Source organism: Trichoderma ghanense, assembly GCF_004382785.1.
Source record: "Trichoderma ghanense strain CCMA-1212 chromosome Unknown scaffold_1, whole genome shotgun sequence".
NCBI classification, from domain to species: domain Eukaryota; kingdom Fungi; phylum Ascomycota; class Sordariomycetes; order Hypocreales; family Hypocreaceae; genus Trichoderma; species Trichoderma ghanense.
Genome location: NW_027395664.1, coordinates 1,037,234 through 1,049,398, shown reverse-complemented (window position 1 = coordinate 1,049,398; position 12,165 = coordinate 1,037,234). Strand labels below are relative to the sequence as shown.

Here is a 12,165-nt window from a genome sequence, read left to right as displayed (position 1 = left end):
TGGCTTATGGTTCAGTCACCAAAGACTTTGGCTGCAACACACATACCCGGTTTTGCATGAAAGAGAGAGGGAGAGGGAGGAAGAGAAGACGAGATGACACGCGTGGCGAAGTTTGTCCATGCCCGGCAGGCCGGCTTGACAGAGACCTTTGACGCCTCAGCGCCGGTCTGCTGTATGCCGAGCTGACATTGAGAGTGTTGCCTTGTTCTGTTTTGGTCGTGATTGAAAAGGGGGGAAGGGGCCGCGGAGAGGAGGTCTACCTCAATTTGCTTCTCTGTTCTATTTTTCTATCTCCTTCTTGTCTGTGTTTTTATTCACTCTTGATGGCAAAGGCTTCCATTGTCGTCAGACGGCGGTACGGTTTACACCAGACTTTTCTTCTTCGGTCACGGAGGGAGGGGGGGGCTAAGGAGATGGTTGGTTTGCATTGCCTTTTCTGACGAGTGTAATATGAGCGGCTATACGTCCCCCTTGTGTCTCTTTCATTCCTTCATATTGTGGAAGGTTTTGCTTTCTTCTGCACATCATTCCGTCTTGTTGCCCGGATAGTAATTAGAGGGGATGGGCTGAACAAGGTCTGACGGTCAAGGCTGGTTGGTATCTGTTGTTTCTGTTTTTTTACTGAGCCCATGGCATGGACGAGCTCCAACTCCAGCCTGAGGCAGCGAGAGAAGTACTGCTAGCAAGCAGGTCGTACTAGATACCTTAGGCTAGGTAGTAGATGAATAAAGTACGAAAAGAAGTGAAATTAAGAAGCCACTGCATGTTCTGGATATTGATGTGATGATGGTGTTGGCTGTAAGTAGCCTTCGTGTGTCGTGTGCTTGTCCCGGGTCAGTTCAGTGAGATGCTCTCCACAGTGAGCAAGAAGTGCGGTCAGACTTGGAGCATGATGCACACAGACTGAAATAAAACTTGAATGGCAAGCTGAGACGAGACGCATCTCGGCGTGGCACAGCCTGAGTGAGCGAATCTTTTGTCCGGGTCGCCAATTTGCCTGTTGTCGTGGAGCAGAGACGGGGAGAGTTGTAGCCCCTCTTACATTGAGAACGAAGAGAGACGGTGCGTGAAACTAAATCGCCTGGTTTCTCCTCTTGATGTGTTGGATGAGACTTCTCTTTTCTTTACTTTCTTTCGGTTTCAAGATGGTTCGAGCGGGTTGAAGATTGAGGGGCCTGGGTATTACTTGACTGACGCATTTTCTGTTCTTCCTTTTCCATCTTGCTTGTGGTGAATGACTTGATCACATTGAGAATTATAGCATCGTTCGCATCATCACACCTCGGATACCACCCAGCCTCTCGCACAATCTGCGTCTCCATACATGCGCATCTCACATCTCTGATTCTTTCATCTTCTCGAGTTCCGTCCAACATACGTTTCACCCGCTAGCCATGCCTCCCCCCCTCCCCCTCACCAAACACATCGCCGAGCTGACCGTCCTGCGCGCCGCCCTCCTCACCCGCCGCGTCCTCTCTTCCGCCACCGCCTCTCCCCTCTCCAAACACGACGCCACGCCCGTGACAAAGGCCGACTTTGGCGCCCAGGCGCTCCTCATGGCCTCCCTGCGCGGCTCCTTCCCGCACGACGGCTACGTGGGCGAGGAGGACGCCGAGGCGCTGCGCAGCGACCGACAGCTCGCCGACGCCGTGTACGCGCTCGTGATGGAGACATGCGCCGACTTCAAGGAGCACGAGTCCGTCAACGCCGATCCAGATGACACGGTGACGAGTCTGCCCGGTCCGGCGTCGCGGGAGGACATGCTGGACCTGCTGGACCTCGCAGGACGCGGCCAGCCGGGACCAAAGGGCCGGTACTGGGTCATGGATCCCGTGGACGGGACGGCCTCGTTTCTCAAAGGCCAGCAGTACGCCGTGGCGCTGGCGCTGGTCGAGGACGGGCGAGAGGTGCTCAGCGTGGTTTGCTATCCTAACCTCAGCCTCGACCAAGGCATCGTCGCCGAGACGAGCGTCGACGCCCACGGCTGCGGCGTCATGCTGTCCTGCCTCCGCGGCGAGGGCACAGACTACCGCAAGCTGTCGAGCGAGTACTCTCTCCCCCCAGCCAGGAAGCTCGACCGCTTTCCTACTCCCGTCAACCTCTCGGACCTGCGCTTCGTGGACTGCCTCGCCAGCAAGTCGTCACGCCTGGACGTCGCGGGGGGCATAGCACGACAGATGGGTGCGCTGCCTTTTCCGGGCGTGGATCTGTGGTCGTCGCACGTGCGGTACGCGGCGCTGATGCTCGGCGACGAGGCGCAGCGGGGGAGGCATGCGATGATTCGTGTGCCGGTGGGGGTCAGGGGTGCGCCCTCGCGCGCGTGCGTCTGGGATCATGCGGGTTCGCAGCTGCTGTATAAGGAGATGGGGGGCACTGTGACGGATCTCGAGGGTCGGGAGATGGACTTTGGGAGTGGGAGGACGTTGGCCGGGAACTGGGGGCTTGTGGCGGCGCCGGAGGGGGTTCATGGGGAGGTGTTGCGGTTGGTGAGGGAGTGGGTTGAGAGGGATCCTGTTATTCAGGGGGTTGATGCTTGAGGGTGTTGAGAGATGGAGAATAGGCGGGTGAAGAGGAACAAGAACATGTCCAAAAGTTGGCATGCTCGTGTCACTGTTATAGCACACTCCTATGTGTCATGCCCATACTACTTTTGTTATGTATATCGATTATTATGATCCATCTACCGCCATTGTTCCAAGGCCAACTCGGGAATGTTCAACACCACCCCCATTGACTTCCCCTTTCAAGCCACATATCTATGTTTATATATACACACGACATCCGTTTGGATTACTCTCAATCTTCATCGCCATATCCTCCTCTTCAACCCTCTAAATCTCACATCAAGCTACTCCTCCCCCCAATCTCCATGCTCCCCTGCCCATCCTTCATCTGCCCACTCCGTCCCACCACAAACTCATGATAAATCTTCTGCAGCCGCGCCTTCTCGTCCTTGCCGATACTCGCCCGCGTGCTCTCCAGCGCCTTGGTCAGGTGAGACCAGCCCACCACCACCTCGCGCTGGTCCGCCGCCGCCGCCTCCTTGCCCTCCGCGTCAGCACCACCGCCCCCGGCGCCTCGGCGCGCTTCCTTGGCTTTGCGGCGCGCCACCTTGATCTGCTCCAGCTTGGACAGGATGGCGGCGTTTTCGACGAGCGCGGCAGAGCGGCTCTTGGCCGCTAATTCTGGAGCTGCTGCCTCGTCGTCCGCGCCGTAGCGGAACTGCGTGAAGCTCGTCGTGGAAGCGCCCTTGCTGTCCTTTCCGCGGCGAGACGCAGACGTCGAACTGGTCGTGCTGTTGATGTCGCCCAGGACGTCGTGGATGGCCTCGAGCTGGGCATTGGACACCAGCGCCTGCAGATCTGCACCCGAATATCCCTCCGTCTTGAGCGCAATCGACGTCAGTGCCTCGTCCGACTCGGTCAGCTCACTCGACAGCCGGACCTTTTGCAGCATTGCCTTGATAATGTCCACACGGTCCTCCAGAGACGGCAAATCGCACAGCAGCGACTTGTCCAATCTACCGGGTCGCAGCAGCGCCGGATCAATGAGGTCGGGCCGCGACGTGGCCGCCAGGACATAGACCCCTGAAAGACCCTCGGCACCGTCCATCTGCGTGAGCAGCTGGTTGACCACACGATCCGTCACGCCCGTCGAGTCGTGCCCACGCTTCGGCGCGATGGAATCGAATTCGTCAAAGAACAGCACGCAGGGCTTCGCCGCCGATGCCCGGTCAAAGAGGTCGCGCACGCTCTTCTCGGATGCACCAATGTACTTGTTGAGGATCTCGGGGCCCTTGACGCTGATGAAGTTGAGGCCGCATTCTCCCGCGACGGCGCTGGCCAGCAGCGTCTTGCCGCAGCCGGGGAAGCCGTACAGGAGAAGGCCGGATCGTAGACGCAGGGGGCACTGCGAGAAGATGGGCGCGTACTTTGTTGGGTACTGCAGCGTCTCGAGGAGAACTTGTCGCGTCTCTTGCAGACCGCCAATGGACTTGAATGTCGTTGTCGAGCTTTGCAGGGATACGTTGCGCAAGGATGCAGGCGTGAACCCCTTGATGGCTTTATCGAAATCAGCGCGGCTGAGATGCACTGCTCCAATGGCGTCATTGGGTGTCAGGTTGATGGATCGGATGATTGCTTCGTTTCTTGCTCTGGAGATGAGAACTGTCAGGTCTCCGGGCAGATAGCCGTCAGTCTGGCCGGCAATGTCGAGGAAATCGAGGTCTCGATCCAGTATGAAGCCGCCCGTCCTGCCGGAAGCGCCGTCTTCGTGGCCGTTGGGAACCGAGTCGTTGCCGTGAAGCCAGTCGCTCGCTTCTTCCGAGTTCTCTGTGCCGTTCGCGGTGACTGGTCGGCTACCATCGCCCGGCTGCCCTGAAGCCTCATCCTGAACGATCGCATTCTGCTTCACGATGGCCTCCATAATCTTCCGCCGGCCATCCTTGTCTGGGGCCTTGAGCTCGATGATCTCGCGAACGACGTGGCCGCTGACGACAACGCTGTTGAGAGTGTCCTTGCCCTCTGCCGTAGCCAATAATGTGACGCCGCTGTCTTTGCTGCAGTACTGCCGCACAACAGATCGAATCGTTTCGCTGACTTGACGACTTCGGCCATTGTCATTTCCCACCTGGAGCTCTGTCTCTACCGGGCTGAGCTTGTCCAGGTCGTCAAGGACAACAAGCGCTCTGCCGCCCAGCCGTGCGCCCCAGCTGGCCAGCATGAACACGCGGTTGAGCGTTTCCTTGATAGTAGATATCCTCGCCTCGTCTGTTACTAGTTTGCGACACGAGAAGTAGATTGTGTAAAACAGAGACTCCTCGCGCAGCCGGCTGGCAAGATATCTGGCCACAGACGTCTTGCCGGAGCCCTTTGTGCCGGTAAGCAAGACAGACGACATGTGAGCGAGATGCGACTGCAGATTTGCGAGTAGCGCGTCGATGCCCACGAGCAGCGAATCGTGTGATGGCTGCAACTCGAACATGTCCGTCTCGGAGATCCAAGGGGGTCGCGGTACCGGCTGCTGGAAGTCAATAGGGGTTTTCGCATCCACCCCAGCCATCCAAAGAGCTGCGTCCTTGTTCTGCTCCTGTGCTGCGACATCTGAGCTGTACTCAAACTTGATGATTCCCCCTTCCCATCCCTGCGGAGCCTCCAGTCCGTCATACAGGTCAACGACAAGGCCGTCAGTGATCGGTCCTTGGAGGAGCCCCTCGGATCCCTTGGGCCCAGAGTAAATGTGCTTGAATCGCTTGGTAGACTCTTCCTTTTCTGCTTTCGTCTCAATCCCAAACCTCAAGCCCTCGCCTACTTTGGAGCCAGCCGCAAAGGGGAACACCTTGATCTGCTGCACTGCTCCTCTAGGGAGAGGTTGAGGCGCAGCCTGGATCTTGACAATCCCTCCAACAATGCCCGTACACCCGAGCGCAGCACATAGGGGGGCTGACAATGCCGCAGCCTGACCATTGGGCGGATCATCCCACGGTTTCAGCTTCGCGACAATCTTAGAGGAGGCGTTACTCGCCGCTGCAGCAGCTGCATCTTCCGGTTGTGGTTTCTGCAGTCCCGCCGGCTTGAGGACATCCACAACGACATAATTGACGCCCCTGAACTCGTTGGTCAGGATATAGTCACGGTCCACCCAGACACAGAGACCGGGCTCCGCGATGCCTTCGTCGAACCACTCGTTGCAGGCAGCGCGATCAATGGCGCGGAGCAGCAAAGACGGCCTCTTCTCCTCCCTGGCGCTCCGTCTCCGGATGGTGCTGGCTCCGCTTCGCTTGGATTTTGATGTGCTCGCAACGCTTCGGTGGTCACCGCTGCTCTGCGATGCCTTGGCTCTCGTTTTCGGCGCGACAATGACTTCGGCGTTGGGCGAGAGCTTGACAAAGGCCACGTCGGCTGCCGGCGCGGGCTCGAGGGACGTGACCTTGATGACGGCCGTCGAAGTCGGCGATAGATGCAGCGTCAATGGATGTGCCGGGACCGGAGCGCCGCCGGCAGGGGTGTATGCCGGGTTGGGAAGCGCGCGGATCTGGGACTGCAGGTTGAGCTCGAGGAACGTCGCGTGCAGCTCGATAATCTCCCAGTCTTCGGGCGTCAGCGGCTCAATGTTGATGGTGTGAGCCAGCGGAGGGTCGACGTGCACCGTGGCCATGACCTTTTCGCCGTCTGTCAGGCCGAGCGTGTTTGCAAACGTCGCGTCGATCTCGACCAGCTGGACCTCCTGATCCCGCGATGGGCCGCGCGAGCTGGCCAGTCCATCCCGTCCTACCAGCTGCGCGGCCCTCCTTTTGCTCGGCATGCCTGTCCATCCTACGAAGACGGACTGCTCCTTGGGCGCTCCGCTGGAGGGAGACGGTCGGTATGTGAGTTCGACGACGACATTCTGGGCGGGCTGTGAGGAAGCGGAGATGGTTAGCTGTGTCACGCAGCGCCAGGAAGGGCAAAGGCATTGAGTTGGTGGAAAGGAGTATAGAGCGCTTCTCGTAAGTGACGTACAGTGTTGACATTGACCAGCAGGTTGACCAGCGAAGCAGGGAGATTGACGAGGCAGTTCTTGAGATGCACCAGAGACAGCTCGGCAGCGGTCGACTGCGCGTTTCGTCTGGGCGCCATGGCTGGAGGAGTTACAAAGGAACTGCGTCCTTGCTAGAGCATGTCCTGTCGCAAGGAGAGCTCAGGTGCGGCTGTGATCATGGCGAAGCTATTCCGCGTTGCTGGGGACTGGAGCTTGAGCCGAGGCAAGGCTCACGTGCCGAGAGGCCGGAGCGACCAAGCAATACCTCTAATATGTGCTGATCTTGGCTGACGCCGGGGTACCTGCAAGTACACCTGGGAGGTTACCGGCACAACATGCTGTTGCTAGAAGAGTGCGGCAATATATAGAAGAAGGAGGTAGATGAGTTTGTCTCGTATCCCACGAAAAGCTACGTAGGAGCAAGAATATTCAGCAAAATCACAGCGGTGACAACTGCAAGAATGCTATATCCCACTCCCGTCTCATCTGCGATAATGTCCGTGTTCAGCTTCATCTCCTTGACAGGTGTGGCTAGTATGTCAATTTCCAAGTTGTGGCTGATGTACTACCTAGGTAGCTGCCCGTGGCTGGTTCTATGGTACGTACCTCTTAATTGGCTTTTGACGCGTCGCGCGTCCGTCTCGCGTCAAGGCCTAGCATTTTCGACAAGCTCTCCAAAGCTCTGCAATTCCTCCTGACTAACGCACGCATTTGCATCCCTGCAAGTTTGGTTTCCCAGCCCACCAATTTGTGCATCGCATCGCATCGCAGCTGCTCGTCTCTCTTTTTGCTGCAAATATCTTCCTCTTCTTGTTCCTCTTCTCTGCGCACCCGACGAGCCCCGATCCTCTCTCTCCCGGCGTTGATACCGGGCATCATCAGGCAAAATGGCGCTTCGCGAGTTCAAAGCGCCGGTCAACTACGAAACGCAGCAGTGTAGGCTTCATTCTGTTGATCTTGATCTGAACCCTCTTCAAGCTGTGCGTGAGAGAGAGAGTGAGAGAGCTGATACTGATTCCCGTCTGCAGCTGCGTTCGAATCCTTCCTCAAGGACTTCAAGACCTCGCCCGAGCACACCCTCACCACCGCCCTCGGCAACATCACAATCGACGAAGATGACCTCAGCGACGAGGACGACCTCATGGACGAGGACGACCAGACTCGCCAGCGCCGCCAGCAGGAGCGCGCCAAGAGGAAAACGCCCCAGCACAAGTACAGCGACATGCTGCAGCTGCTGGCGGACCGCAAGATTGACGAGTTCGCCATCGATCTGGACGACCTAGCTACTGTGAGTGGGAGCCGGACAAGGGTGGACGATGCACGAAATATGCGCCAGGTTGCTGACTGCTGCCGGTAGTGGGAGTCGCAAACAGACGAGTCAATGCAGCTCGTGGATTCGATTGAGATGAACACAAAGCACTACGTCGAGATCATGTCGAGGGCTATAGACAATGTCATGCCTCAGCCCAGCGAAGAGGTCAAGTATGGCTAACTCCCAATCGCAGCGGAGGAGGAAGAAGCGATCAAATATGGCTAACAACGACCTCAGCTTCAAAGACGACGTTCTAGACGTGCTGATGGCCCGGCGGCAGGCCAGGAATCGAGAGCTCGACGTGCTGGCGGACAGAGATCCCACCATCCTCGAGGACAAGTTCCCCGCTGAGCTGACCCGTCGGTACACGCTCGTCTTCAGGCCTCGGACAGCGGTTGAGGATGGCGCCTCCAAGGCCCTGGCCGTCCGACATGTTCGCGGCGAGCATCTCGGCCACCTCATCACCGTTAGGGCCATTGCCACGCGTGTCTCCGACGTCAAGCCCATTGTGCAGGTCAGCGCATACACATGCGACCGCTGCGGTTGCGAAATCTTCCAGCCCATCGCCGACAAGCAGTACGGCCCCCTGACCATGTGCCCCTCGTCCGACTGCAAGAAGAACCAGGCCAAGGGCCAGCTGCATCCCTCATCCAGAGCGTCCAAGTTCTTGCCCTTTCAGGAGGTCAAGGTGCAAGAGCTGGCTGAGCAGGTTCCCATTGGACAGATCCCTCGATCTCTCACTGTCCACTGCTTTGGCAGCCTTGTTCGAAAAGTCAACCCTGGTGACGTGGTTGACATCTCCGGCATCTTTTTGCCCACGCCCTACACCGGCTTCAAGGCCATCAGGGCAGGTCTGCTGACCGACACGTACCTTGAGGCTCACCATATCCACCAGCACAAGAAGGCTTACAGCGAGATGATTGTCGACCCTCAGCTCGTCCGAAGAATCGATAGATACCGACAGTCTGGCCAGGTCTACGAGCTGCTCGCCAAGTCCATTGCCCCTGAAATCTTTGGCCACCTCGATGTCAAGAAGGCTCTTCTGCTTCTTCTCATTGGCGGTGTCACCAAGGAGATGGGCGACGGTATGAAGATTCGTGGCGACATCAACATCTGCCTGATGGGTGATCCTGGTGTTGCCAAATCTCAGATGCTGAAATACATCTCCAAAGTCGCACCGCGTGGTGTCTATACCTCGGGCCGTGGAAGCAGTGGCGTCGGTCTCACAGCCGCCGTCATGCGAGACCCAGTCACGGACGAGATGGTTCTGGAAGGCGGTGCGCTTGTGCTCGCTGACAACGGCATCTGCTGCATCGACGAGTTCGACAAGATGGACGAAAACGACCGCACAGCCATCCACGAAGTCATGGAACAGCAGACCATTTCCATCTCCAAGGCCGGCATCTCGACGAGTCTCAACGCCCGTACTTCGATCCTGGCAGCTGCTAACCCGGTCTATGGCCGATACAACCCTCGCATCTCTCCCGTTGAGAACATCAACCTCCCCGCCGCTCTCCTGTCTCGTTTCGACATCCTTTTCCTGCTCCTCGATACCCCCACCCGAGACACAGACGAGCAGCTCGCCAAGCACGTCACCTACGTCCACATGAACAACCGACATCCCGACCTCGGCACCGACAACGTCGTCTTCTCTCCCCACGAAGTGCGATCCTACGTCGCCCAGGCCCGCACATATCGACCAGTCGTCCCCGAGTCCGTCTCCGAGTACATGATCAAGACGTATGTCCGTCTGCGAGACCAGCAGCAGCGGGCGGAGAAGAAGGGCAAGCAGTTCACACACACCACGCCTCGTACCCTGCTGGGTGTGGTCCGTCTGGCTCAGGCCCTCGCCCGTCTCCGGTTCAGCAACCAGGTGACCCAGGACGATGTCGATGAGGCTCTGCGGCTCGTCGAAGCCAGCAAAGAGAGTCTGAACACGGACACCGGCGGTCCTCGGCGCGGCCTCAACGCCAGCAGCAGGATCTACAACCTCGTCAAGGCCCTGGCCGACTCGGGCGCTTGCCGTCCGGATGATGCGGATGAAGATGATGAGCTCGGCGTTGAGCTGAGCATGAGGAAGGTCAAGGAGCGGGTGATTGCCAAGGGCTTCACGGAGGACCAGTGGCTGAATGCCCTGGAAGAGTACACCACTTTGGATGTGAGTATTTGCTTATCATTACGACGAACGCTTCTCGTCAATTCAGATGCTAACATTATTTCCACCCTTAGGTCTGGCAAACTGCTGGCAGCGGCTCAAGGCTAGTCTTTGTCACCGCGGATGACGACAGAGAAGACAGCATGGAAGAGTAAGAGAGTTATATGCTTCAAGTTTGGTTGGTCTGGGGGTCACAATTTTGGGCTCTTTTTTTTGCAAAATGGTCTGGCGTTTATCTTGTTATTGGACATCCTGGCTGTTTCAAGGGGGTTGCGGAGAGTAAAAGATGAGAGTGCCATTGGTAGAACTTGCGGCTACATCTTGTAAGAGGCTAGATGAATAGAAGTGAAATGATCCTCCTCAGCTGCAAGAGCTGCACCAGACCTGTGACCGGTGATGGGATGTTCAAGTAAAAATGTCTTCACCAACGTGTATTGACATATGGAGCGAGATTCTCAGGGTTACGGTATATCATTTATATATAATACATATTCATACAACATCTTTTTTACCCCCCTTTTCCTTTCGCCCCAGCTCATTCAATCATCCAACTCCCCCCCTATTTTATATACTCTTTCCCTCGCCTTCTTCATTTTACACCCTCATCGTCATGAGCGAAGCCCTCTCCATCTCACCCACAATGCCATGCCCTCCCAAAGCCCACTTCTCGGCCACGACCCTCGAATCAAGCACACTGCGCAGCATCCCGCTCGCGCCCCAATACTCCATCAGCACCCTCGCCTCGTCCTTGGACACGCCCTCGAGACGCATCACGGTGCTGTTCTTGAGCGCATCGTACACCCTGTCGTCGTACTTTCGCTCGTAAGGGTCCGGCTGCGGCACGGGTTTACCTGCCTGCCCGGCCTCCAGCTGCGACAAGGCAAGCTCCTGCGATGGATGCTTGTGGGTGTTATTCTCCGAGGTGGCCGCGATGACGGCGCCGCCGTTGGGGAGCTTCGTCTTTCCGGACAGGGCGTCGACAAAGGTGCGCACGAGGAGCAGCTCGTGCGCGTGCACGGGGTTGAAGGCGGGATCGCGGTACGCGCTGACCTTGTTGATGTGGGCGAGGCCGTCGAGGGCGAAGAGCACGGGGGGCTGGCCCGGCAGCGTCAGCTCCGTCCACAGCGCCGACAGCGTCGGCCAGGCGAACTCGCTCTCCTTTGCGCTGAGGGCGAGGTCGGCCAGCGTGGAGCCCGGCTTGAGCGTCGCCGACAGGCGGGTCCAGTCCTGCTTCAGGGGCGTCTTCTCCAGCACGGCCTTGTTGGCCTTGTAGATGTTCTGGAGCAGCTTCAGGCAGTACACGGGCTGGGTGAACTGCATGGGCTCCGTGTCAGGCACGGGTGAGTACTCTGTGTTGCCGTTGGTAAGATCTTGGCCTGTCGAAACAAATCAGCAAAACCGGTTTCTCCCCACACGAAGACTGCAACTCGGCTGTTACAGAGCTTTGTGAATAACTTACCCTCCGGGATATGAATCACCACCCACTCGTTCAGCAGCGCATACGACATGGCCTGCAACAGCATCAAGCTCTTGCCCGAAAGCCGGCTCCCCGTGAGCACGCACTTGAACGCCTCCTTCTTCTCCACCGAGGCCTCCAGCCGGCTCATCAGCTCGACCGTCTCCTTGCGCACGAGCACATGCGGCTTCCGGAACAGATTCCACGTCTGCGTGCTCTTGAACGCCTCCAGCGCCCTCAGCCGGTCCACCACCTCGTCCGGCACGGCAAACATCCGCCCGCCGCTCTCGGCGCGGGCCATGGTCTGCGCTTCCAACTTATCCAGCCCTGCCACGGGAAGCGCGCTGTTGTTGCTTAGCTGGATGCGCTTGCGGAAGGCCTTGCGCTCGCCCGGGCCGGGCTTCTTGACGGGCACAATGTTCTGCTTCTTCTTGTACGTCTTCTTCGTCTTCTTGGGCAGGTCCTTGCGGCTCTTGATGGCGGGCGGTGCGGCGGCGGAGACGAGGCTGGTGGTGGAGAAGGCGGCGATGATGGGCTGGATGCGAGGCGCAACGGGGAGCGAGGGCCTGACGAGGCTCCGTAGCGATATGGAGGCCATGATTGTGGGAGTTCCTGGGGGGTTCAAGTCGAGCAGAAGGAGAGATTGCGAGACCCTCGTGTGCCTCGTCGTTCAATCAATCGTTGTGTCGTCACCGCATTGAGGCCGAATCGCGGCGTCGTTGA

At 57.9% G+C, this 12,165-nt stretch overlaps 4 protein-coding genes across 4 annotated transcripts; 2 read left to right on the top strand and 2 right to left on the bottom strand.

Annotated features, from left to right (window-relative positions):
- Window positions 1-1,394: 1,394 nt before the first annotated feature.
- CCMA1212_001708 (uncharacterized protein) lies at window positions 1,395-2,537 on the top strand (the record flags this gene model as incomplete). Its single annotated transcript, XM_073699126.1, has 1 exon — window positions 1,395-2,537. The coding sequence occupies one exon, from the start codon at window positions 1,395-1,397 to the stop codon at window positions 2,535-2,537; it is 1,143 nt and encodes a 380-aa protein (XP_073562023.1).
- Window positions 2,538-2,838: 301 nt separating this feature from the next.
- CCMA1212_001707 (Peroxisome biosynthesis protein PAS1) lies at window positions 2,839-6,617 on the bottom strand (the record flags this gene model as incomplete). The annotated part of the gene is made up of 2 exons (XM_073699125.1): window positions 2,839-6,420; window positions 6,501-6,617. The coding sequence occupies 2 exons, from the start codon at window positions 6,615-6,617 to the stop codon at window positions 2,839-2,841; spliced, it is 3,699 nt and encodes a 1,232-aa protein (XP_073562032.1).
- Window positions 6,618-7,401: 784 nt separating this feature from the next.
- Window positions 7,402-10,141, top strand: CCMA1212_001706 (DNA replication licensing factor MCM7; the record flags this gene model as incomplete). Its single annotated transcript, XM_073699124.1, has 5 exons — window positions 7,402-7,455; window positions 7,548-7,807; window positions 7,877-8,001; window positions 8,069-9,989; window positions 10,061-10,141. Exons 1-5 carry the CDS (start codon window positions 7,407-7,409, stop codon window positions 10,139-10,141), a joined length of 2,436 nt encoding a protein of 811 aa, XP_073562031.1. The 5' UTR covers window positions 7,402-7,406.
- Window positions 10,142-10,580: 439 nt separating this feature from the next.
- On the bottom strand, window positions 10,581-12,040 carry CCMA1212_001705 (37S ribosomal protein S23; the record flags this gene model as incomplete). The annotated part of the gene is made up of 2 exons (XM_073699123.1): window positions 10,581-11,362; window positions 11,446-12,040. 2 exons carry the CDS (start codon window positions 12,038-12,040, stop codon window positions 10,581-10,583), a joined length of 1,377 nt encoding a protein of 458 aa, XP_073562030.1.
- Between the last annotated feature and the right edge of the window lie 125 nt (window positions 12,041-12,165).